The sequence below is a fragment of the Manis javanica genome, chromosome 8 (genome assembly GCF_040802235.1).
Source record: "Manis javanica isolate MJ-LG chromosome 8, MJ_LKY, whole genome shotgun sequence".
Taxonomy (NCBI): domain Eukaryota; kingdom Metazoa; phylum Chordata; class Mammalia; order Pholidota; family Manidae; genus Manis; species Manis javanica.
In genome coordinates this window covers 103857080-103884488 of record NC_133163.1, presented here as the reverse complement: position 1 = coordinate 103884488, position 27409 = coordinate 103857080, and the positions used below count along the sequence as shown (strand labels likewise).

At 35.6% G+C, this 27409-nt stretch overlaps 1 protein-coding gene across 1 annotated transcript in view; it reads right to left on the bottom strand.

Annotated features, from left to right (window-relative positions):
* The window catches only part of UNC13C (unc-13 homolog C), a 539874-nt gene that overhangs the window by 315176 nt on the left and 197289 nt on the right, over nt 1–27409 (bottom strand). The window contains exons 5-6 of the mRNA XM_073211882.1: nt 14268–14346; nt 12200–12271 (exon numbers count right to left, since the gene is read on the bottom strand). Of these exons, the coding sequence (XP_073067983.1) occupies nt 12200–12271; nt 14268–14346 (151 nt within the window). The remainder of the gene's footprint in view (nt 1–12199; nt 12272–14267; nt 14347–27409) is intronic.

Below are 27409 nucleotides of genomic sequence, written 5' to 3'. Positions count from 1 at the left end.
AAGGACTTGTTAATGACAAGCCATGGGTGTGTTGGAAAAATTCACTGGACAAGTAGTCAGGAGACCAGAGTTCCCTAGCATAGTTCTTACCATGTGACATTTAAAATGGGCTTCCTTAAGCAGGAGCCGTCTTCCATACTTCTCTTCTTTGTAGCTAAACAGTGCCTAGTGTTGTCCCTGGCACCTAGTAGGGATACAGCCCATGTTCTGTGAAATGAATTAATGTTCTGCCACTTGTAATCCACAGAGACATTTAAGGTCTCAAGGCTCACTTTCCTCCTCTATATATCTATCTTTGCACAATGTTATTTTGAAGATCAAATTGTATGACTGTAGCAGACACATTCCAAAGATTTCAGAACACTAAATAAATACTAATAATAGTGCTGATGGTGGGTTTTCAAGAAACAACTACAGGTTGACAGAAAAGACCCTTGTTTGGTTGCAAGGTCTTCTCTGTGCTTCTCACATCCCTTTATGCAGGTGACCTCCTGGGAGGAGGACTTAGCACTCCCTAGTTCTTATTTATAGATATGTTCATACAACTGCCTGATGCATAATGATGGGTATTTACATAAATTCTGTAGGGGCCTAGCTGTTAAATAATACTAGAAGATTACCGTTTAAATTTTGCATTAATAATCCTTAAATCTCACTTCATAATACCTTCCCACAGTGTTGAAATGGCCAACCTTCCAATATTTGTCAAGTCCATGGTATGATAATAGCATATTTTTCTTTATTAGTACATTCCCCTCACTCTGTGTTTATCCAGATTATGTTTGGTAGTGGTACTGGGAAGTTCCTTGTTAGGGAGTTAAGCTTTACTATAAATTTTTCTCACTATTGAACAGCAAGATCCAGCCTTACTATTACATGAGGATTTGATGAAAGCTCTTAATACTCCAGGCGAGTCTACAGAGCAGCAGCATGGTCAAACATGGGAATTACTGAAGTGGGGGACCACTTTATGAGGGCTTATACAGACAGAACTGGATCCATTACTTTTCAATAAAGATAGCCTGAGCAGAACAAATCTCTTGGCTTTATTTCATAATGAAGATGTCTTCTCTTGTAAATAACTGTGAAGAGTTCTTTTAAAAGTAGGACCATGTATTATTGATCTTTGCTTCCCCTGTATTGCCTAGCAGAGTGGGTGTCATCAATATCATTAAAGTGAATTAAATGAGTCTTGGCATAACATATTTTTCCATCAGACATCCATAGACAGTTTCCTGTTCAAAGAGTTTCCTGGGTTGAGAGGCTGAGGGTATGTGTTTAATATAGTAATTTTGGTTTGTCTAAAAAAATGAGGGAATTTAGTTATATTTGCAATCACATGAGGTAATTTGTTATTTGCCTTAGTAGGGGAAAATAACAATTCTAATCAGTGGAACACTAGGTGGGAATAGAACACAGTCTGCTATTGAACCAGAGAAAAATAAGAGATACATATGAGCTTAGAAAGCAGAATTGGGCAAGGGGTTGCTCTTGAATATTAATTTATCTACATATTTCAAGATTAAGTAAAGAATTAACGTATTTTCTCTAATCCCCTCTGCCCATTTTCTTTTCATTGAATTCAAGTGATATAGAGTCAGTTCTCTAAATCCTCAGTCTGTAGTCAAAGTAATAAAATAAGGAACAGTTGCTAAAAAATTAAACATGCTGGAAGAAAACAAATAAAAGAGTCCTGAACGGACAGCTGAGAATTTTTCATTGAAATGTTTGGTTTGGTTCAAGAGCCATGATCCCTTTCATGAAAAGAAAGAGTGAAACTAATTTCAAAAAATAAGGAGCATAGAAAATTTACCAGACAGTATATTGAAAATCATTTGAATGGGGCATTAAAACAAATGTCAACATTTAAAGGCTACAGACTTTTTTTTATTTCTGGAGCCAAAAAAATACTGTATAATTCAATGGAGATCATATACCCCTGGTCTCAGGGAAATGTTTATATGAATCTTTTTTATTCTTGATTTTTGACATATGGGTATGGGTCTACCAAAGCTGAAAATTACTCTAAAATAGATGTCATATGACAAGATTTCTCACTCCAGCAAAGTATAAGATAGAATGATGGACAGTTTAGAAACTAGGAAATGAATAGTTAGGAAAGCATGTAAGAATACATCTCATAAGAGGGGATTCTTACATCTCAGGGTAATGCTGAATCTTGGGGAAAGAAGGTGCTTTCTCAGCAGCAAAATAAGACCAGATTAAACAGGATTATAAAATGATACAAGGATGTGTGATTTTTGTGGAGTAAGGCAAAAAAGATTGGGTAAGGAGCATGAACAAAGCCAGGCAGAAGAAAACAAGAGGAAACTCTAAAATTAGCCATGGACCATGGGAAATGGAAGTCTGTAACTCACCATTAGGATTTGGATTGAAAGAAAGGAAGGAAAAAATATTAATGTAGCACCTACAGCAGGCAGAAAGATAGTTAGGTCTAGTTAACAGGATCCTAGCTTAAGTGAAATGTTGGGATTGGGTATGTAATCAGAAGAGGGTCTCTGGCCTAAGTAAACTAGAAACCAGACATATGGAGAAGGTGGTCACCAGAACAAGCAGGACCCTAATAACTGGGATTAGGACCCAAGGACAGAGTGAATTCAGCAATGTGGGGGACTTGTTATCACTCATATTTTAAAGGTTTCTTTTTAAATCTTCTATAAGAAACAGATGACTTCCTAAATGCGTTTTCTGATTATAACTATATTCATGCTCATTGTGAAAATAATCATAAGACAGAATAAAAGCACTAATACATAAAAAGTTATTAAATTTAATTTTTCTAGGTTAAGCATAGTTCCATCTGTGTTCTAGCATTTTTTTTCTATTTATGGACAGGATGTTAGACTTTTGCAATTAGGAAGAAAACCCACTAAACATTAATTTTATATTACTGAAATGATTCTAGAAGAGAAGGCAACCTGTCCTTGCCAGCAGACAATATTTTAGTCTGTAGAAATGAGAGTAAGGAATACTTTGACTCTAATAAGCCTCTGTAGCTAAGTACAACCTATAGTTTACCATGGGAAGGATGCTCATATCCTTACAAATATTTGTTAAAAATTCCTGCTCTTGAAGCTGAAATTTAAGGTGAGGTGCCCTAAGATACAGCTTTTTGAACAATTAGGACACTGAGAGGAAACGAATTGCCTTTTCTATTTGTAATTATGTGAGAAATAAAAATTAGTCTGTAAAATATAACAATCAGGCTTCCTGCCAAGAGCAATGATTAGTGTTTTTAGACAACTGATATTCCAATCAACCAGCTGCTAATACTTATATAAAAGGAACAAAGCTTGTCTGCCTCTGTTTGCCATACATCCTTTCTCTTTACGCCCCACTATGTCAACCAGTTACTAAACTAATGAAGCTCTGTTTCCTCCTCATCCTATGGTTTCTTTCTTGGGATTACATAAACTATCCCTTTACTATACCCCCCAAAAAGTCACATTTTGAATTCTAAGAAAAATATGCCCCCTTTTTTTTCAAGGATTTTTCATGTACTTGAGGCATGCTTTTTGGAAAAAAAAAAAAACTCTTTGCTGTCTCATAGGTATTACTATACTATTTCTGGACAAAAACACCAGAAGGATTTGCAGAGCAAAGATTAGGGACAATGTGACCTTTGAAATTTGTTAATAAATATGAATACAGAATAATGGTACAATATGTTCCTTAGTATAAAAACAGACATAATTCCAGATCTGATTTACTCGTCAGATTAATTATTACATAAGATTAACTGTAGGAGCTAAAATTATTCTGGAAAATATTTGTAGCAGAAAGTACACAGACTAAGTTATGTGCTTATCCATGTGTGGGTAAAACTGCAGTATTTCCAGAATCTCTCTCCTGGCTTTAGTACATCTCCATATCAACAGGCATTCCTAAGGGGTGGAGAGAGATGGTTCATCTCCATATCCATTGGTAATTACCTGGGTGGCCAAGGGCTTATCTGAAGCTGAGAGGTTGGGGGAAGATTCACTTGCTTCTGCCAGAGCTGGAGAGAGAAGGCCCCCAGATCACTGATTATAAGCAATAAATGGATTTTAAACCTTATTTCTCCCTTTGACTGATTTCGGTTTCAGTTAGGTATTTTGCCCAAGGATTTCCTCTCTCTGGAGTTACACCATGGAAGACTAACTTGTTTTTACTTATATTGTTTTATGATAGATACTTATTACCATCCACCTAAGTAACTTAGGAGATAAAGAGGGCAAACAATGACGAAGTGGTTGATTCACTAATTCAAGGAGCATACACTACAGGATATAACTGTTTTAACATGGAACATGATCTGATAACAAATTAGGATAGGCTTATCATGTACCATAATTATTATTATTCTCCAATTCAATCTTTCAGGGAAAGTGTATATATATATATAATTATATAGAGAAAAAAACTAAAACCTCCACCAAATTTTTTTCAGAATAAACAAATTCAGTAAAGTTGTAGGCTATAAAATCAATCTCTAAAAGTCTGTATATTTTACAATACTAATAACTAATAATGAACTATCAGAAAGAGAAATTAAGAAATCAATTCCATTTATAATTGCATCAAAAAATAATAAAATAAATCTAACCAAGGAGGTAAAAGACTTGTACACTGAGAACTATAAGACATTACTAAAGTAAATTGGAGGAGACACACATAAATGGAAATACATTCTGTGCCCATGGATTAGAAGAATTAATATTGTTAAAATGTCCATACTACCCAAAGCAATCTACAGATTCAGTGCAATCCCTATCAAAATTCCAATGGCATTTTTCACAGAAGTAGAACAATCTTAGTCTATATGGAACCACAAAACTCAAAATGGCCAAAGCCATCTTAAGAACAAGCTGGAGGCATCATGGTCTCTGATCACAAACTGTATTACTACATTACAAAGCTATCATAATCAAAACATTATGGTATTGGCATAAGAATGGACACATAGCTCAATGGAATAAAACAGTAGCCCAGATATAAACCCATACATATTTGGCCTACTAATTTATGACAAAGGAGCCAAGGATATGCAATAAGGAAAAGACAATTTCTTCACTAAATGGTGTTGGGAAAACTGCACAACCACATGCAAAGAAATGAAACTGGACCACTATCTTATACACAAAATAATTCAAAATGGTTTAAAGATTTGAACATTAGAGCTGAAAGCATAAAAATCCTAGAAGAAAAAACCTAGGTGGTAAGCTTCTTGACACTGGTCTTGGGGATGACTTTTTTTGATCTGACACCAAAAACAAAAGCAATAAAAACAAAAATAAACCAGTGAAACTACATCAAATTAAAAAGCTTTCACACAGAAAGGAAGCCATCCACAAAATGAAAAGGCAACCTACTGAGTGGAAGAAAATATTTGCAAATCATATCTAATAATGAGCTAATATCCAAAATATATAAAGAACTCATATAACTCCAAAAAATAAAAAGCAAAAAAACCCCAAACAATCTGATTAAAAACTGTGCAAAGGATTTGAATAGACATATTCCAATGAAGATATACTAATGACTAATAGGTACATGAAAAGAGACTCAACATCACTAATCACCAGGGAAATGCAAATTAAAAACACAACATATCACCTTCCGCCTGTTAGAGTGGCTACAATTAAAAAGACAAGCAATAACAAATGTTGAGGATGTGGAGACAAGGGAACTTTGTGTACTGCTGATAGGAATGTAAATAGAAAACAATATGGAGGTTCCTCAAAATAAAAAATAAAAATATAAAACTACCATATGATCCAGCAATTATACTTCAGGGTATTTATCTAAAGAAAATGAAAACACTAATTTCTCAAGATGTATCCATTCCCATGTTCATGATGGCATTATTTACAATAGCTAAGACATGGAAATAACCTAAGTGTTATTTGGATAAAGAAAATGTGATACACAGAGATATGTAAATACACACATATATATATATAGATAAACATACACAATGGTGTATTATTCAGCCATAAAAAGAGAATTAAATCGTGCCATTTGCAACAACATGGATGGACCTTGAGGGCATTATGCTAAGTGAAATAAGTCAGGCAGAGAAAGACAAGTACCATATGATCTTGTATGTGGAATCTAAAAAAAAACACCTCCCCCCCAAAAAACCCCACAACAAACAAAAAGCCACGCTCATAAATGTAGAGAACAGATTGATGGTTGCTGGAGGTAGGACAGTGTAGAGAGGAGTGGGCAAAATTTGTGAAGGGGGTCAAAAAGGACAAATTTCCAGTTAAAAAATAGTAAGTCATAGGATGTTATGTAGAGCATGATGACTAAGGTAAATAATATTGTACTGCTTATTTTAAAGGTACTAGGAAAGATCTTAAAATTTCCTTTTTTAGTCAAAGAAAAAAATTTGCAACTATGTATGTTGACAGATATTAACTAGACATTGTGATGATCAATTGGCAATACATACAAGTACTGAATCATTATGTATACCTGAAACTAATGCAATGTTTATGTCACTTACATACCTCAATAAAATGTATATATAAACAATGAAGGTGGTATGTGATTAGTAGTTTATTAAATATAAGAGGCCAAAAATAATGTGAATTTCTCCACTGAGGGAAACTGTAGTCATTTTAATGTCTAATTTTTATGACTTGGAGTAGAGACTGAGTTCTTATAAATTTTCTAATAGAGGCCATGGAAAAGTAGAAAGGGTTAAGATATTACAACAGGATGAGAGGGGAGGAAGGATATGACCATCCCTCTTAAAGGGAACACATTCTTATCAAAATTTTAAGAAGCATATCTACTATGTTAAAAGAAACAGTACAGATAATCTTAATCCATTTGATGGAGAAGAGGGCAAAATAAATTCAATCTACATAAAAGAAACTTGGAAAAGAAATAAAGTGAAAATAAGAGGCACAGTAAATATTTTAAAAGTACTATAACTAAGCTCAAGTATGTTATGATAAATATAAATTGATAAATTGAATTCACCCACAAAAAGACAGATTCTCAGGCTGAATTGTAAAATTAAGCTGTGTTGTTTACTAGATGTACATAAAACAAATTTAAATTTAAAGAAAGGGCTAAAAATGTTACATCAAGGTAATATTGAACTAATCAATCTACAATAGCTGTCTTAATATCACATAGATTATATTTTAAAGAAAAAACAATTAAGAGATTAATAGGATTACTAGCAAAATTGAAAAGAACAGTTTACCAAAAATATAGATGTCCCAAAATTTATGTACCCAATAGATAAAGCTCATATAGATATTTACAAAATTATGTACTAAGTCATAAAATAATTGTAAACTAAATGCTAAAGACTGAATATACAGTCTATATCTTCTGAACACAATGCAGTAATAAAATTAGGCCCATATGTCTAGTCTTTGGAAGATTAAAGAAAATACTTTCTAAACTGATGAGGCAAAATATTAATTATTGAATCACTTATTAAATATTCATATCTCAACTACAATAAAAGCACTATATATCAAAATATGTATGATGCAGCTAAAGTGTACTGAAACGAAAATGAACAGCTTTAAATGTATATGGTAGAAAAGAAGAAGGAAATTAACTTACAATATACAAGAATGGTAAAAATGTGAACAAAAGCAAGAAAGTGAGAGACATAAAATCTCTGATGGAAGGAAGAAGAAAATGAAGAAGGAATATACAAGAGATAGAAAGCTGACTCTTTCTAAAGTTGAGTCATAGATACACAGATGTATGTATTGTTGCTATTTATTCCCTTCACTTATTTTGCAAATGTTAAAAACAACAATCAAAATGAACAAACTACATATTCAACTCAGAAAAGTAATTTTAGGATAAATACAAAGAGAATAGAAGATGAATCTAAGTAAGACGAGCAAAAATTTACAAACTTGATAACAAAGAAATAGTATAGATAAAATAAACACCAGGAAATCTCTTGCAGTGCTGATTTTACAAAAGAAGGGAAAAGTACAAATAAATAATAAGATGAAAACAGCACAAGCATTTGTAAATCATAATAAATTACATAAAAAGATCTGATGGTATTTAATTTAAAAATTTAAGGAAAAAAGAACAACTTTCTGGGAAAGAACATAAATGATCAAAACTGACTCAAGATAAATGTTTAAAGAACATGGATAGGATTATTTTGTTAAATAAATTGACTCAGTGGTCAAATAACCATACTCAAAAAAATTACAAGATGGTCTTAGAGGCAAGAGTGCCAGTCTTTCAAGGTATGCAGCACTTAATTTTCCACAAACCAACCCAGAGAAGTGACAAAAATGAAAACTTCTCCAACTTATATTACGAAGCTAGTTTATTGTTTCTGCCAAAATTGTTCAAGGACACAGTAAGCAGGCCATTTTACTTATGAATATAAATGCAAAAATCTTATATAATTAGCAAACATATGAGAAAATCGAAGCCAGAAGAGTTTCAGTAACTTGCCCAAGGTCTCACAACTAGTAAGTGGTGGATCTGGGCCCACATCTGTCTCAAATCAAACACTGTGCTCTTGAAGGGCAATCAAAGCAGGACAAATAGCAATGCTTGCAAACAAGAGAAAACTCCTTAAAATAATTTGTCATTACTGCTGGTTCCCATGTCAGTACCCCCTGGGATCTGACCCTCAGCTGCAAAGGTGATAGGGAGACACTGGACTCAGCACGTACTCTGGGTATCTCATCCCCGAGCCCCTGCCCCACTTTCCTGACTGCCACCTGCTGTGTCTGGCAAGACATTTCTTTTAACTCCCACAGACTTTGAAATAAGTATTATTACTTTCCTTATATGGATGAAGTGAACAAGTCTCAGGGAGGCAAACAATATTGATAAGAAATGAGTTCTCAGAGGTAATAAGAAGTGAAACTGAGATTCAGGTTGAGGCCCATGTCACTTCAACACTGGTTCATGTGGCTTAAAAAGGTGGTGTCCAGAGTACCTGGTGCACAGTGAGCCTGCAGCTTCCTGACTGGACCCCAGGCATCAGAAAGGCGCTCTGATCTGCTTCTTTCCATGTCTATTTCCTAGTGCCAGGCTAGGAGCAGAGCCCAGGTCCGATCTGATTACTCCCACACTTGGTGCTGTCAGCCCCTTTCACTGGACCTGAATTCTGTTATTGAAGAAGGACCCCTATTCTCCTCGACAAACCAACCCTTACCTAGAATTGACAGTTCCTGGAAGCATCCCATTAAACCAGCCCCTAAGCATGGTCATTAAACCAGACAGACCAAACAGGGTTCTAGAATTCCTTTTAGGCTTGGTGATTTGTATTCCTCACTCAACTTGCATTTCCCTCGTCTAAGACTGCCTTAAATACTCCAGCCTTCTAGAAGCTTCCATCATGACCTATAGCAATCGTGGGTACAAAACATAGTACCTCAGTTCCCCTCCCTCTACATTATGAGCCTCAGGAAGTCAGGGACTTTTAGCTTAGTTGTTCACTGCCTTATTTCCAGAATTGGCAACAATGCTTGACACATAGTAGATAGTCAATTGATATTTGTTGAATTATTGAATGATTCTACTTTGATTGCCCCACTGTTGGGTCCACACCTAGGAAACTCTCACTCTGTGAAAGCAACCACAAAGCTGGACAGTACAGTGCTAGGCAGACTATTGTTGTGGTAGATGGATACTAGGTTGCTATCTCCTCTTGTGTCATTAAACCAGATGGAAATCTTCAGAAACCTTAGTCCTTAAGGGCATATTAGACTGATATTCCCAATCAGCCCTAATAGCTCCTTGTGGGTGAGTGGGAATTGGTGATGGATGGGGAAACCTTCACCCACTGCCAACAGAGTGTTACGGGAGGTGGTGCTGGTTGACCCACTGTCAACTCTCATCAACTTTAGAGCCCTTCCTTCCTTGAAAGAAATGACTGAGCTTTTTACCATTCATTTCTTTAATTAAAATAGAAGTGCTACCATTCGATATTTTCCACATCGCCAAGCCGCTTTCCTTCATGTAAAGGCAAATATTTCATGCTTTCACATTGACGGTGGCTAGGAAGGCTTTTAGCACCAAGAAGCAGAAATCATTTGCTTCAGCATCTATGTTAGTTACCTATGTAATGACTTAATGTGACAGCTTATCAATGTGACATCTAACATGCCTGTTGTATAGAAGTCATATTTCATTTACTTTTTGAGAACTGGGCCCCAGGGAATTATATTTTAATAATTTTAGAGGGAGCTGATGTACTCTATTCATCCACCCAACACCCACACTGAAAAGTCTTTTATACAGGCCTTCAGAAACCAAAGAAGTAAAACGATATTTTAAAGTTGCTGAAAAGTAGATCAATAGCTAATTTAACCATAAAGTGAGGGTTTGTTCCTTGTTCAGGGCCTCAGAACATACAATGGCATGCTTCTAATTTCTACTGCTTTCCTATAATTTCTCATAAGAATGGATATTTGTAGTTGAAACTAAACACAATATATTAAATATAAGAAAGGAAGAGTATAGGAGTTTATCAATAAAAACCCTCAACCTTAATTATTTCCTCAAAAGCAAAACACTATACACTTCGAGATTCAGCAAACAATATGGGGGTTTCTTATGCACCAGAGGATGTTTACTTTCTCTTACATCCAAACTATACCCAAAATCTTACAGAGCATCATAAATCTACTAGATAAGAATAAGATGCTGGGAAAGCAGACACATTTTAAAAATCCTTTGGCCCAACAGAAAATGTTTTAACTTGCTGTAGCATTCAGATATTCAAATGTACATATACTGTTTTGCTGATGTGAGTTTGTTGATAGAGACCTAGAAAAGGATGGCTTTTGTGTGGAAGATGACAGTGGCAGAGGTGAGAATGAGAAACAAATATAAATAATGGTGTTAAATGTCAACTGTACAGAAATCTAAAACAAGTAAATTAGTATTACTGGAAAAAAATTATTCCATAGGAATGGCAAAGGGGATGGAATTGGGAGAGGCTGACTGTACTAGTTCCCATAAGGGAGGAAACATAACTTGTCCTGAGTGAAAGCTCCAGCTGAGAGGCTGTGCAGGATGGAGCTACCAGGGCACACATCCACTGCACGTTAGCTTTGTAACAAACCCCTTAGACCCAGGCTACACCTGAACCCACTTAAATCACAATCACTGGAAGTGAGACCCAGGCATCAGTATGCTTTGCAGCTCTCTGGCGTGATTCTAATGAGCCAAATATAAGAATCCCTGTCCTGGATATTTGCAGCCTACTTGTACTTTCTAATCACATTGATTTTCTCATTCAACAAGAACTTAAAAAGCATTTGCCTCGTAACAGACACTGTACCAAGCAGTAGGGATGAAAATATTTAACAAGAGCAACAAACAAGATGTAGTGCTACCCTCAAGGATATCAGAGTCTAAAAGAAAAGGTTTATGCAAAACAATCAAATTAATCATAATAAAAAAACAAAAAAAACAGCAGCTTATATTTATTATTTACTATGCTCTAGGTTATGCCTTAATAATATAATTAATAATTACAATAAATATTTTTTAAATATTAAAACAATTTCTCTAGTATTAAATATATAGTTAATTTATTGATACTTGTTTGTAAATTTAATTAAAAATTTACTTTTATATTTATTCTATTTATAATTATTAAAATATAATAATTATATAATAATAGCAAATAATCTGTCTTATGATTACTTCAGTATCTACATAAGAGAACTCAGGTTCATAGAAGTCACATAGCTTGCCAACTATACCAATGCTAATTTAGTGGTACAGATGGGACTCATACCAAGAAGCCTTCACTCTTAGCCATACTACATTAGGGAGATTGTGACTACATGCTAGAAAATCCAGGAGGAAGGAACTAATAATTCAGCCAGAAGGGGAGGAGGGTGTTTGGGAAAGCCTCACATAAGGGGGAAAAACTTAAACTATATAAAAATGAAGCAGGATTTTTCAGGAGGAGAATAACAGGTAAACTGTGTTAGGATGGAACAGCATTTGTAAAGATGGGTATGTGCATGCATGTCTGAGCAGCAGAAGATAACTTGTATAATAGTGAAGCTAAGGCCCTGAAGAAATTTGTTTAGGGTCAGGCTTTCCCCATGTTCCCAGCTGTTTCTGGAATTTTGGAAAGATCATTACAAATGAGTGTCTCAAGCAAAATGGTTTCCCTCTCTACTATGATCAATGCACACTGAGTAATTGACTCTGCACCTACCAGCTCCTCATTGTTGAGGGATGTTCTAATCACCATGGCTAGGGAGAGTCCAGATTTCCGGGCAGCCAGAGTCTAAAATAAACAGAATTATGAGTTTTGGTACATGAAGTGGCTATTACGTACAAATTTCTCAGCAAAATATGAAAATGTAGAACTGTATACTGTCAATATCCAAGTTTTATTCAGTAGAAGCCTGCCATTTTCATCATTCAGCTAGTTCATCCAGAATGTGGAAGCATGGAATATTAAGGCTGAAAAGGCCTCTTAGGTCATCAAACCCAGCCCCTACATGTTACAGACAAGAAAGCAGGCCCAGCAAAGTGGGATGACCAGCCCAAGGTTTCCAGGCTAGCAATACGCTTTGTTTATTCTCAAGGTGGTCATGATCACATTCCTTCATAAAATGCGACCACTGATATAGAGCAGCTGGTCTGTGTGATAACTCTGAATCACAATTGGTACTAGATGGTTCTTGAGTTGTTCACAGTTTCCTTGAATATTCATCCATATCTAGCCAGGATATTTTCTTCTAAGTGTCCATTTTATCAAATGAGAATGATTATACTCAGATTTGTTTCCTTAATTCAATGATGATAACTTAGATGACTTTAAATAAGAGTCAAACTACCCTTTAATTTCCCCACTGTAAAATAGAACCATTGTACAGCTCCTACTTGAAACATGCAATATAATAAACTCAGCAGTGCTGTAAAGAACTTTTACACAAGGACATCCTAAGTTCTATATGGGAATAGCCCATTAGGACCAGAGGAAGTCGTAGTGGAATAATGCTCCTGGTCATAAATATATTTCCTTGGAGCTACAAAGCCATGAACACAGATAAAGTTCAGCATAATCCTAAGTGAGGAAGTCATTCTCCACCCATCTCCACCCCTGCAGTGTAAACATATAGTGGGCTTAACTCCAAGGGCTTGCCCAAGATGATCTCATCTCTGAAAACTATTGTCCCTAAAATTATGTTTGAATCCTATTGTAATCTATATTTGTACCTGTTGATTAATAAATCAAAATTCACTTACCATGGCCTGAAGATTCCAAGTGCCAGAGCAAAGTGTAAATAATTAGACAGAAAGGTGAGAAAATAGTAAAACCATAATAAATAAGCCTAACACTTTAAAATAATGTTCACACTATAATGGCAGGAATCAACTAATTGTAGACATGTCATGCTTTCCAGTATAAGATCTTTTCAATCAAAATTTTATCTTTCCTAGTTGACAGAGTGCTGGCCTCCAGACAGCTTTTCATAACAAAATAAAAAATTACTGCTATCAAGGAATTGTGTACATTGTTGCTAAAAGGGAAATTAATGTTTTTCTGGGGGAAATACATTTCCATGTTATAAACGACTAAGAACATACCTTCAGAAAAATGTGAGGACATACTGAATGATAGAAAATATTTTTTTCTACATTGATGGGCCGTTTTTTTATATAACCTAATGCAGATCAAGTCTTGAAATCTTTAGGTGATTCCCGGCATATTGTGTTATAGGTGAGTTTGAGTTACTCAGTTAAGTGCAGGGCTAATAAAGGTTTTAATGACTTGGGAGCCATGGTTTTCTTTAGATAGTGGAACAGCTTACTAATTTTATTAGACTTTATATGAATATAATAGAACAAAGCATTGATTAGTATTATTGCTTGCTTTATAAAGTCATAAAGTCTACCGGGTTACAGTAAAGAAGTTGAAATTAAGCCTAAAACTGCAAATTAAATTTGTGGTCATTCATAACACTGAGTATATCAAAGCCCAATTGCAGCAGCTCATGTGGTATGCTGTGTCACTTCTTTGTACTCAATTATAAGGTCATTTTAACTGGATCTGTAATTTTAACTAATAGAAAAAGCTGTCAAAAGTTAGAGGTACTTTTTCCATTTAACAGAATTTAAAGAAATAATAAACATAACACTTGGTAGAATCCTTCTTCTTATGTACTTTATTCTATGAAATACAGGCTAGACGCTTAATAAGAAGGACAATCTGACACATAATAAAAAAAAAGACAACACATGCAATCAAAGAAAATTAAACAACAGTAACTTACCACATCTCGTACAATGGGCAAAGTCTTTTTCCTGCGGAGATCTGGCATACTGTCAATGCCATAAAGTCCTCGTCCGGCTCTGAAAGAGGAAGGAAAAACAAAGGAAATATATTTCAGTGGGTCACTGACTTCCTATAAAAAAAAGTCCACTATTCATAGTAAAAATGCTATGAAAAATATTAAATGGATATCATAGTTTTCAATTAGTTCACAAAGGAGCAAATACCCAAAATTCTGGGGCCTTACCCAGTGAGGAGGAGAAAGACCCCAGCTACCACACGGAGTGATCACTTGTCTTCTTGGAAAATTCCATACACTGAAACTTTAAATTATATGTGGTCTGGCTTGATACAGTTTTTCTGTCAGTAACACAGAGGGAATAATCAAAATTGTTGGGTATATGAAACTGTATCTCCAGGAAGAAAGAGAACCAAACCATTTTTGTTTCAAGTTTGGCCTGTTATGGAGAAAGAATTACCTTTCTTATGGCAACATTTGTGTGTGTGTGTGTGTATGTGTGTGTTGCATCTTTACAGATTAAACACCAAAGTGGTATCTCAAGGAGCGATAGACACATTTAAAATATTGGTGATTATTCTTATACTAGAATTTCCATTTGCCTGAATTTATCCTACAGATAAATGTACAAGATTAAAATAATTTGTTGTATACAATGATATTCACCGCAACATTTTTTTGTCATAACAAAAGCTAGGTAACAAATATTTATTAAATGACTTATAGTATCCACTGGGAACAATGCAATAATTAAAGTGAATAAGGGGAATACACATGTGTATATATAAAACTACTCACAGCATGTTAAGTGAGAAAAAGCAAGTTTGTATATTATTAGTAACTTTAGTATGATCCTATATGTGTGTGTGTTTATATATATACAGCAAATATTTAGGATGCTCATCAAGTTCATAACTATAGTTACCCCATGTAATAAAAGCAAAAAAATGGTAATAAATAGTAACACCACTATAATTTATATGCTTCAAAATGAGGCTCAAACACAGTAATGAATGTGAAATATTAAAACTATTGTAATGAGTAAGAAGGATTTCAATGATGAACAAATTATACCTAAGGTTATACCCTTGAGTTAAAAACTATTTTTAGTTTAGAGCACAGAATACAGGAAGAGAGGTTGTAGGGCACAGATTAAGAAAGAGGGAAGAAAGAAGAGAAGGAAAGGAAAAAAAGACAGGAGGGAAAACAAAGTACGCTTGTTGGACAAGGGGACATTTAAAATCCTGTCCACTGCTGATTCTATGAGAAAGGAGTTAATATGGTTTCTATCATTGCCCAGAAAAATGCCAACTGACACACTCTAAACAAAGAGCTGTCATAATCACAGTGACAGTTTAAGATCAAGAAGTGGGGGAAGGAGGGTACAGGAAGAGCTGTGCAACACAGAGAAGACAGGTGGTGATTATACAGCATCTTGCTATGCTGATGGACAGTGACTGTAGTGGGGTGTTGGGGGGGGACTTGGTGAGAGGGGAGCCTGGTAAACATAGTGTTCTTCATGCAATTGTAGATTAATGATACCAAAATAAAAAAATAAATAAAATAAAATAAAAAGAATTGGGGTCACAAAAAGAAGAATCATTGGCCAGCATGTTCTTACTAACTGCAAGAAACTGTAGAGAAAGGGAAACTGCAATGAACTTTTTTTTCCCTCTCAATACCCATCTTCAGAAAGCGGGCCAACTGCTTTATTCCATCAGTGTAGCTTTGTGCTTCCCTTTAAACTCCTCCCATATTCTTCCCTTCTCCCTGCCAGCTTATGCTTGACCCTCCCAGACCCCAAACATCACATATATGGGAAAAGGATTACATAAGTGGGTCTCTAAAAGGATTTTTCCTGTTTCATTCACTCCAATTTAAAGCTCTGATTCCAAGGAGTTTCTACTTCCTCCCCTTGGTGAAAAGAATTAATAGTAGGGTTAATGAGTGTGTTTTTATATAGTGATCATACTAACTAGCTGCCTTTAAGTGTTTTGAAATGTTTTGACTCCTAAATGTGACTTCAATAACTAAAGAAACACATTCAGTTATGATATGGTTGAGAAAGTGATTTATAAACTACAAAGTGTTTTATAAATAAGTTGTATGCTTTCTTCCTATCAGTAATGATTTATTTTTTCTCTTTTAAGTTTTTCTTCTCATGGACCTTAATTCAAATTCCCAAAAGCACCTAGAATCTTGAGCAACCCTAAAAACTCACAAATTTAGGAACCAGTCACATACACATATATTTTCCTGGGCCTCACACTTCTCTTATCTTATTAGAATAGAGATATCTGAGGACTGTGGCCAAACCTGGGCGCTATAGAGTAATGAGCCCAAGTTAGAAGATATGGAATTCATCTCTGTCCTGAGTTTATCATTTAATTTCGTTGAACATTTATTTTGTAATTTGTAAAATTGCAATACAATAAAAATGTTCTCTTAACCTTCAGAAATAGCCTAAAAAATGTTACCAGGTTGTGTTTTTTTATAAGTTTACATTTTCTGCATTACTACTACGCTGATGGTCAGTGACTACAATGGGGTATATAGTGGGGGGACTTGATAATAGGGGGAGTCTAGTAACCATAATGTTATTCAAGTAATTGTATATTAATTATATATATATATATATATATATATGTACTGTCATTAGCTTATCCATTGATAATAAAGTTTTTATTGCAAACCTGAATCTTTAAAAAAAAAAGTCTGCTCAATTGGCCTCACTTAATGATTGTAAAAGTGCTTGGTAAATGATTTCCCTCATTTGTGGAGTATAGCAACGAAGCAAAACTGAAAGAACAAAACAGCAGCAGACTCACAGACTCCAAGAAGGGACAAGCAGTTACCAAAGGGGAAGGGTGGGAGATGGTGGATGGGGAGGGAGGAAGAAGGGGATTGAGGGGTATTATGATTAGTACACATGGTGTGGGGGGATTATGGAGAAGACAGTGTAGCACAGAGAAGACAAGTAGTGACTCTGTGGCATCTTACTACACTGATGGACTGCAATAGGGCATGGCAGGGGACTCAATAATACGGGGGAATGTAGCAACCACATTGTTTTTCTTGTGAAACCTTCCTAAGAGTGCATATCAATGATACAGTAATAAAAATAAATAAATCGATAGATAGATAGATAGATAGATAGATAGATAGATAGATAGATAGATAGATAAATAGATAGATATAGATAAAGTGCTTGGTAAATATCGTAAAACTCTATACAAATGTAAAATTTTTCTGTAATACTTATTGAAAATCTTCCTAACCAGGAGAAATCTGAGAGAGTAACAAAAAATGAAGAAGCATCAGTAGAACAGTCAGTAGATAAATCTATCATTGACTTTCCAGGCAAGAGGTCAAGTTCATGGATATCAGATAAAATCCAGAAGAGATTAGCTAGCCTCCTTGATGAGGAGGTCACAGGGAGTCGTTGACACAAGACAATAGCAGACAAGTAACTCTGGAAGTGAGTTCTGATTTTGAGAAGAAGCTGTTTGACTGCAGCCCTTGTCGGTACAGCTGCTTGGATTAAGCTGCCCCAAACTGTAATGAGCAAAATAGCTACAATAGCTAATATGCATGTGGTCCTTACCAGGAGCCAGACACAATGCTAACAATTACAGCCAACTTTTACCTGTATTATCTCCTTTTATTCTAAAAAAATCCAATAAATTGTAGGTACAACTATTTATTTCATTTTATATGAGGAAATGGATGCACAGCAGCATTCAGAATCATCTCCAAGGTCATGATCTAAGTCAAAGATAGCAGTGCCAGGATATGAACCTTCCTATATGGTTGGATCATTCCACATTTACAACAATATGAACTGAGGCTTACAATTATTCTCATTACTGTTAATGATACTTAAGTTAAACTTATCCAGGCCTAGATGTATATGGCAGAATTTGATTTCCATTGCAGAACTGTCTGACCTTAAACCTCATATTCTTAGTAACTAAAGATTTTTCTTTTAGGGAGAAGAGGATTGTCCCAGCTGATGTAGAGGTGCAGCCATTATTTGAAGTATTTTCAACATATTCCAAGAGTCTTATCTTGAGAACTGAAACCCCATATCACGTATCAGATAGTCCTAATCCTCCCCAAATGGCTTCTCTCCAGCTATTCAAATGTTCTCCCTAGGAAAAAGGACCTTTTAGACCATAAGCATTTCAAATGGAATGAAAATGTCAGGCAAGCCATGAAAATATCTGGGAAATCAATGATCATGTAAAACTGACAAAATGGATATCATCCTATAGACTAAATCGAGATATGTTTTAATTCAACACTTGTTTTATTACATATTCTTAATATTTTTAATGGGGTTCTTCGTTCTTGGCATAATTATATTAAACAGAATTTACAGAGTTTAATAAAATCTGAGATATAAATGCATATTGATAAATTCCTTGACTCAGTTTAAATATCTTGTTACAGAACAAATACAATACGAATTATCTAAAGGACATACATTCCAGAGTTTTTAAGGAATCTCATATCTAGGGAGAAGAGGTAAATGTTAATTTTACTAAGTACATATTAGTTATTATTTTTATCCAAAATTAATCTGATAACATACTGAATACATACGGATTGTAAAAGACTCTGAGAAGGGATTAGACTCTGAGAAGGCACCAGGTGAGTATCTTACGGAAACTATCAAACAGATTTTCCAAAAGTAATATTTTATGATTATGGGACAGAGGTACGCCTCTTCCACAACCGGACAATTGATGGTTAATTGGTAATAGCAGACTAATTTCCACAAGAAATTAAAAAACTGGTAGACTGTTTATATTCAAAGGAGCTGTTAAATTAATTGAAGACTACAGGCCTAAGAAAACATGATAGAGCTTCTGTTTATTTCCGTGTTTTCAAGACAGTTATTGGGAAGAACTATGTAATTAATCATTTTTAGCATTATGGAACATTAAATGTAAAAAGATTAATAATCAAGCATTCTAAATCCCTCTCCTATAATATAGCTGTATTCTTTTTCAGATTTTTAAAAACAACTCTTTGTATTTATTTAGTTACTTAATGGTAAACCATTTATTTTGCTTTTTTGGTTAACATGTATTTTACATATATTTTAACACAATTTTCTTATTGATCATTATATACTTTAGTTATTCAGATGCTGCATACTAGGATATCTTCCTTTTGTACCTTCTTTTTATTTGTACTATTGTCATGTGTTTGTGTCTGTGTAATGATTCACTATCCCATCCAATTAATCACCATTCCTAAAGAGTTTTTGATTCCATATTTCATCACCATGAGACACCATCTGTCATAGATACAGCATTATTTTATATATCATTATGAAAACATCTAATGAATCTTTCTTAGCCATTAGAATTAAAATGTGTACTTATTGAAAGAATCCTCTTAAACTGACTTCATTATAACAAAGATTTTTGTCATATATTTTTTTCTATATATGAAAAGGAAAATACAAACAAAATATTGCTTAAACTTTCCATTCAGAGTTCAACTTTCCAAAATTACTCTTCCATTCAGAATTTGTCCAAATTATTGTCATTTAAGCTACCAAGAGCATCAGTGATTTAGCATTATATAAAATAGTGGTCCATCTTTGTCTCTTTCGTACCAAGAGGCAGACAGCTTTGCTGCAGATTTTGAGGCTGGTGGGCTTCCAACCCCTTACCAAAAGCATCAAAGGAGATAAATGGGACTCCTAACCTTCCTCAAATCATCCTTGTTTTTCTAAATTGAAATGTTAAGAGATTGCAATTGTCCAGCCATAACACCAGCAATAACAATAAAATTAGAACACTTTCCCAGGACAATAAAACTCTTACAACTCCTGCTTGGCTACCAATGTTTTTAAAACACCATCAGTTATTAATATGCTTCACAATTTGTTATAATGTATAAAAATGTGGTATATAATGATAAAATATGGTATTTTTTACATCTGTCTTCATCATCTTCCCCACTGAAAATGCTCTATTTCAGGCCTTTCTATTTTAGCCAGTCTCTTAGATCTTTTCTGCCAGCTCATTTTTTTACATTGCCAACAGAGTGATTTTTCTAGAAGACAAATACAAAGACATTTTCAACGTCCCTTACTGCTTACAAGATAAAGAACAAACCCCTCTACATCCCAGTAAGGTCCAACTGCCCGTGAGTCTTACCTCATTCGACTTCACCCTCTACTTTTTTGTTTCAGCCATCCTGAGCTCGTTGCAGATCCCTGGGATATCACTCTATTCCCCACTTGTCTGTGTTTATCCTCTACTGGTACTGGCCTCCCTGCTGAGTGGGATAGGCTAATGCCTACCTACCTCTCAAATAAATCTTGAACAGAGCACTCACGGACCCATAAAGTAGACATCAGCACCTATTCCCCTCTCAACCGACTGTACTTCTCTGTAACCTCAACAGCAGGGAGTCTCAGTGGGAGGGGCTGGGGAGTGAGGGGAGGAGCATGTGAGAACATGGCTCCCATCTCTCAGATGAACTTCCCAGTGACTGTGTGGATTAAGAGACAAATATCTGTTACTCACAGAAGGGTATCTTACTTTTCTACTGAACTGGAGCAGAAAAACATTTGGGAACAGCTGTTCTAAATCTTCTGTCATAACTCCTCTAACACTGCATTCTGTTTATTTGTTTACATAGATGTCTCCTCTAGATTACATATTTCAAAAAAGTAAGAAATATATCTCACTCATCTCTACATCCCTAGAAACTGCAGCAGGTAGCAGGTAAAAATTAAAAGCAGTAGTCCAAGTGAATAGACCTTCATACCAGGGAGATAAGACATTAAATAAACCATGGTCTTATTTAAAAAGTAAGATGCTTATCTCTGGAATAATACCTGGGAAGAGCAAGACAGAGCTTGAGGAACAGGGAGATAGTCAAGGACCTCAGAGACTAAAGTGGGTTGGCAGGCAGGACTCAGTCACAAGAAGATGAGAGCTTAAGGTTATTAGGCCAATAAATATGTTTTAACTTTTTTGAATCTCAGTCATTTCATATGGAAAATGAAATAATTACCTTCCTTGTGCCTTTGTTGGGAGCACTGATTGAGATAATGTATGTAATTAAATTATACATTGTTGGTAACAATTAATTTACAGACTTGTATAGACAGGAACATTACTGGAGTTGACTGAATGTATACTTGCCACTGCTGCCAGTTTATATCCCTGCAAATTAAGGGATAGATTAGTAACAGAGTCTCTCTCTGGCAGACTTGAAGAATTAAAGGTAGAGAAGGGCAGAGGGCCAAAGTTGGGGTGGCACCCTTTGCTATATTCTGAGTTCTATTAACTTTCTCTTCTGACTCAGCTTTGGTCTACACTGTCTTCCACCGCGGATCCTGTTCTGGTTCGCACCTGAGCCCTGTGGATGATGTAGGGTGGTAGAGCTTACTCCCTGCCTGGCCCTTATCTACAATCCTGGCCCCAGTCATTTAATGGTCTTACAGATGCTTCAACCGAGTTCATTTTTTCTGTTAACTCCAATGTCTGAAAAACACCACTTTTATCCTCTCAATTGTCTCAGTCCTGTCTCAGAACAGAAATAAAATTCAAAGCATAAAGCTCCTCCCCAGTACTACTTATTCCAGACTCCTCCATCTCCTCTCCATTACCTCCAAGATCTCTTAAGTGTGGCAATAAAGGAGGATATTTGTCCTCACTGGAAATTGTATAAAGTCCTCTAACCTATCCTTGATGATCTTTTGGAGGAAACCATATCAGAGATAAAATGCCATGTCTCAATAAAGCCAATACAGACATATTTCCTCTTGCCTTGGAGTGACCCCCTGTTCCTTGGTTGAGCATGAGATGAAATAATCAGCTTGAGTTCAGAGGACATGGTGGTGTGAAAAGTATATAAAATTATGTACAGTGAGAGAATACTGTTCACATCTGAGAGGTAAGAGGAAAACAAAACTTAGGGTACAGAATATTATCTTCCATCTCTCGTTCCTACTGGGCATGTATTAATGAACGTGAACTGGAATGTTAAATTGCTCATTTTTAAATGCCTTATTTTACCCTTTCTCTGTCTCATATTTATTCTCTTGCTCTTTCTCTAGGTCATGGTGAATATTTGTATCTGACTCCACTAAAACACAAAAGGAACACATTTGTCTGGTAAGTGCCTGGAATATGTAGGTATCAAGAAATAGTTTTTAAATGTTCTTGAATATTTCCAAAAACCTGTCAGCACTTTCAAGCTGAGATATCCATTTTAGACCCAATTGTTTTTCCTGCAGATTTTTTTTAGATGTCTTCTTTTGATTTCTCTGTTTTGTAATACTATCACTATTTGCTCAGTCTCAGAGATTTAAAATCCTAAATATTAGCTAATCCAAATTGTAAAACCCACACAACCTAAAAAATAAAGTATTCCAACGTTCTTGTATTTTAGGGATCTGGAAACTGAGGTGCAAAAAATTTAAACGCTTATCTATGATACCCATATTATTTGCAGCAAGCTAGAAATACTCAGGCTCCAGACCATCACTACAGTCCCCTTCCCTGTCTTTTGCTTCTGATATTCAAGTGGTTATCAAGCCTAGTCCATTTTTCTTCTCATCTCTCTCTCGTTCAGCCTCATGTCCTCTTTCATTTGCATCCTCCTTTATATTTGGATCACCACAATTTTGTTGTGAATTTCATTGTGTTATGCCTGGAATTCTTTTTGTTGTCTTTCTAATTACCAATTTTCCCATCTCCAGTTTATTCCATCTTCAGTTCATCTTGAACAAAACTGCTGCATCCATATTCCTATAGGTGTGCATGCAGCCATGAGATGAACACAATCAAAGTGATGGTTTAAGAAGACAAGAGTTGGCAGCGCTGTTATGACGGACCAGAGGACGGACAAAGGATGCAGAGAGATGGTCTGAAAAGACTGTTGAAGTAATCCTGGATTCCGTAATGGATTCCTTAATGAGGGTCTTGACTGAGGTGGCTTTTCCACTTTCTTTTTCAGCCCCTTCATTCTACTTTATGAACTCTGGAACTCCCAATTCAATCTGCTATAATACTTTAAAGAGTAAATGGTCTCATTGTCAAGGAGAGCCTTTGTATTCTACTAACTTGCTTTCTCCTTTCCTAGGCATTTGCCCTCTTAACACCCCTCCTTAACACTTTAAGCAGGCTTTCTTCTCTTTCAAACCCTTGTTCCTTTGAAACATGGTTTCAGAAGTGCTGACTACCTCATTATTCACCTTTACATACATTATTTTTAAAAAGCTAAATCCACTTTGAAGTTTTCAAAGAGACAAAGGGGATGTGAAAGATTTACTATCCTGGTGGTAAAGGAGATTGCAAGTTATACTTCCAGTGAAAAATTTTTTCATAGCAAAACAACCAAATGGCCCTGGATTTTATTACGAATCGTTTGCAAAAGTGAAAGCCTAAACTATAGCTTTTAAAATACTTCCCTGAAGGTTTTCTCAGTGTAGGCTTGAGGAGACAATGCCAGGTGTTGGGGATTAACTTCTAACACTATACAGATTACGGTGTGTACCTTCCAGGGCTCATTTCCTTAACAGATTGCTTATCAAGTAAGCAATACAGCCTTTTACAGGGCTTACAATTCCCTATACTAAAAACTTTTCTTACCCTTCTCATAACATTATCTGCACCTAAATTAACCTCAGACATTATGACATGCTACAGAACAGAAAACAGAAAATGCAGCCCCAAACTTTCTCATAACTGAGTACTCCTTATTGTTGAAATAGAGTCCCTTTAATTAAAACTCATGCTACATAGGGTCTCAATTTATAGTGTTAGTCTTTAAATTCCTAAACCACGCTTCTGTGGCTCAAAGCTGTAGTAAATATGAAACTGTGTATTAATGTTCCTCAGTTTGAAGCTAATTTTCTCAGTAATCTCTCTCTGAAAAATCCAAGCATCCATTCCTACACAGTTCATAAAATACAACCATTCATAAGTTAATGAAAGACCAGCTTCTAAATATATTTTATTTACATGCCATTAAATAGAATCAAAAATCCACTAACAAAGAAACTACATTCCTTAAAGCTGAAACCTTAGATTCCTTTTCATTTTACTGTTCTTCAGATTTATGCTTGCATATTTAATACTCTGAAATTTTAAAAAATACCTCTCTATCACTAATGAAGAGTAGTAGCTGACTGCAAAGACTGCAGCCACTGGGTGGTAGCCTGATTCTCACTGCCCAAGTCCCTCTTATCATTAGAAAATGTTTCCTACATACTTAAGAGTTTTCCTATTCAATACTAACAGAAACATGACCAAGACTTGAGCTCAGAATAAAGATACACCCAACCCAGTGGTCTGGCTTTGATAAGTAGTGCCAAGACAGGCCTTGAGGACCCGCTTACCTCAAGGAATAAAGAAAGGAGAGTAAAGCAAACCCCTGTTACATGCACGTCAGCAAGTGTACCAGGCACAGACAACAGGGTCAAGCCTTGGCTCTAAGTTATCCCATGGTTGTCCCATTATTTTAAGGGATGTTACACAATACTTAGAATAGAATTAAAATCTAATTTTAGAAAAACAATACATATATGGGAGGTACTATTTTAATGAATTGCCAACCAGGGGGTGGGTGTTGGAGGGATTCCAATTGAACCAAACAGATAGGGATGGGATATAAGAACATTATAACATCAATTCTAATCTTGAAACCTGTTTATCTGACCTCTGATTCCCAGTCTGTCACTCCTCTCCTTCAGTAGCTCCATCCCTGCTCTGATTCCTGGATGCATGACCTCAAGTCCTATGGCTGGCCAACTTCTGGCACCACTGGACTAGAGCACATTCTTGTACCTCTGAAAGTCTCTGGCACAACTATCTGTTATGCTTGGCAAGTTCAGAAGTGGTTTCCCTAACCTAACCATCTGTTACAAAATCATTCGTCAGCAACCCGTGAAGCCAGGGGAGTGACCCACTGGGCTGTTCAAGTGGTCAGAAGCTCACAAAGTTAAAACTCAACAGTGTGATCTTAAGCAACTTCACTTGATAGACAAGGACCAATTTAACCATGCTACCACTGAAATCAATTTACTCCTTTCTTAATGCACAGTAAGCATGGTGCTGCAACTATTTACTCACATCTGACTTCTCCCTGGATTACAGACTCCTCAAAAATAAGAACTATATACATTTTTTAACTCTAGCATTTAGTATAGGACCTTACACATATTAGTATTGGTATGCATAGTACTTAGTAAATTTAGTAAATTACTTAGCAAAATGTAAAATTGATGGTTGGAAGAATTCCTTTCAGTTATTTTTTGGTACACTTCCAAAGGCAAATAAACATATACATTTAGATCTTGAGTAATTAGAAATTTAAAAAATTGGACCGGTTTTCTTGTCTGCCTCAAGATTTGGAACAAAAATTATTATTCTAACAGCTATGCTCCCCTGAAAATTAAAAAACAAATCAATTCATTATTTCTCTAATTCAAAATGATGTTCTCACTGTTCTTAGCATAGGAAAATTCTACCTATTTAATGCAATCAAGGATTAAATCCAAAATAGTATTGTTTGTTCCTAGTGGATATGCCTTGCATTTTCATACAGTTACTGGAAATGTAATGGAGCTTTAAGAAAACACACCCAATCAAAAGGTAATTACAGTTATTTAAATAATGACAAATCCATCTATGTTAGCCTAATGTGTAATCAACTCTGCTAGCAGACTGTCAAACTAGTATTTTAGAAACACTTTTTAAACTCAGCATTTAGAACAAATAAACAAACATGGATGGAATTAGAGTGGGAGGGAAAGGGAGGAAACCAAACTATGTAGATTTGGGGGAGTTGGCTGTGTTGACCAGAGAAAGAGAAAGAGAAAAGACCTTGTTCATTCCGCTCAGCTCCTACGAGGAGCACATTATCGTGCACACAATTACAAGTCTTTCAATGTTGGATGATATCGGAGCTGGTTTTCAATGACCATATATGATTCTCTGGATTTGGGCAAGAATCTTCTGTCCAGTGGTATAAAAATAGTTACTTGAAAATGGGCGTGTTTCTGAATATGGTTATTAACACAAAAATTACACAAAGATCTACCTTAATTTTTCCTTTGAGTGCATGCCTGCCTGGCGTTCGCCCATCACATGGATCTCTCCTCAGCAGTCTGACACTTTGAGAGCTTAGCTACTTTATTGTTATTTCACCATGGAGAGGAGGTAAAGAGAATACATGCCAAGTTTGTTTCTAAAATGCAAGCAGTAAGATAATGGAACAAAGATAGCAACCTTCTACTAGTCAGCAAGTGACCATCACAAAACATTAGTTTCTGGAAACATAACTTGTCATACTGTGTCCCTGAACAGATAAAGCATTTGAGCCAGTGACAATTAGGACCACATAGAAAAAAACGAATGGGTCTTGAGAGTTAATAAGCCAATGAGAAGTAATCTACTGGCTCTTACCTTATAAACTGGGCGTAATGTATCAGGGAAAAACCGACTTTTGCATCCTGATCTGAGTACTGCTTACAGGCTCAGCAGTTGTCATTCAAATTCATTCCTTTTGATTTTCTCTAGCAAAAAGAATTAAGACTAGATCTGTCAAACCTAGTACATACCAAGAAGTCCCAGTAACATGGCACTCATTACCCTTTTATTGAGAGGAAACACTGGGACAAAGAGTGGGAGTTGGAGGAACAGGTGTCTGGTACTATTACTTTCATTTTGTCCAGTGCAACCAAGCGGTGCACAGGAGGTGGCCTCATGTTCTCCAGGGTCCATTATGTACATCTTTCCCCAACTGCACATTCAGAGGCTATCACCACTAAGAGTCCCCAAATCTCTTGCTAATATTCCCAATAAGGAGCTCCTATAATTTGTCACTTCACTAAATGAACTCCTTTATTCCCATTCATCTCTATTTTGATTAATGTGAACCCTTAGCATCTTTCCACATCATCTTTACATGAATAATTGAGTTCTTAATTGGTATCTTCTTCAGAAACTCAGTTGAAAGGGAAGTCAGCACCGATTATGCATAAAGAGGCATGTAATATACATCAATGACTTCATAATTCTCTGGTCAAATTAATTCACTTCAATATTTACTGAGTTGTCACTATGTACTTAGACTACTAAGTGCTG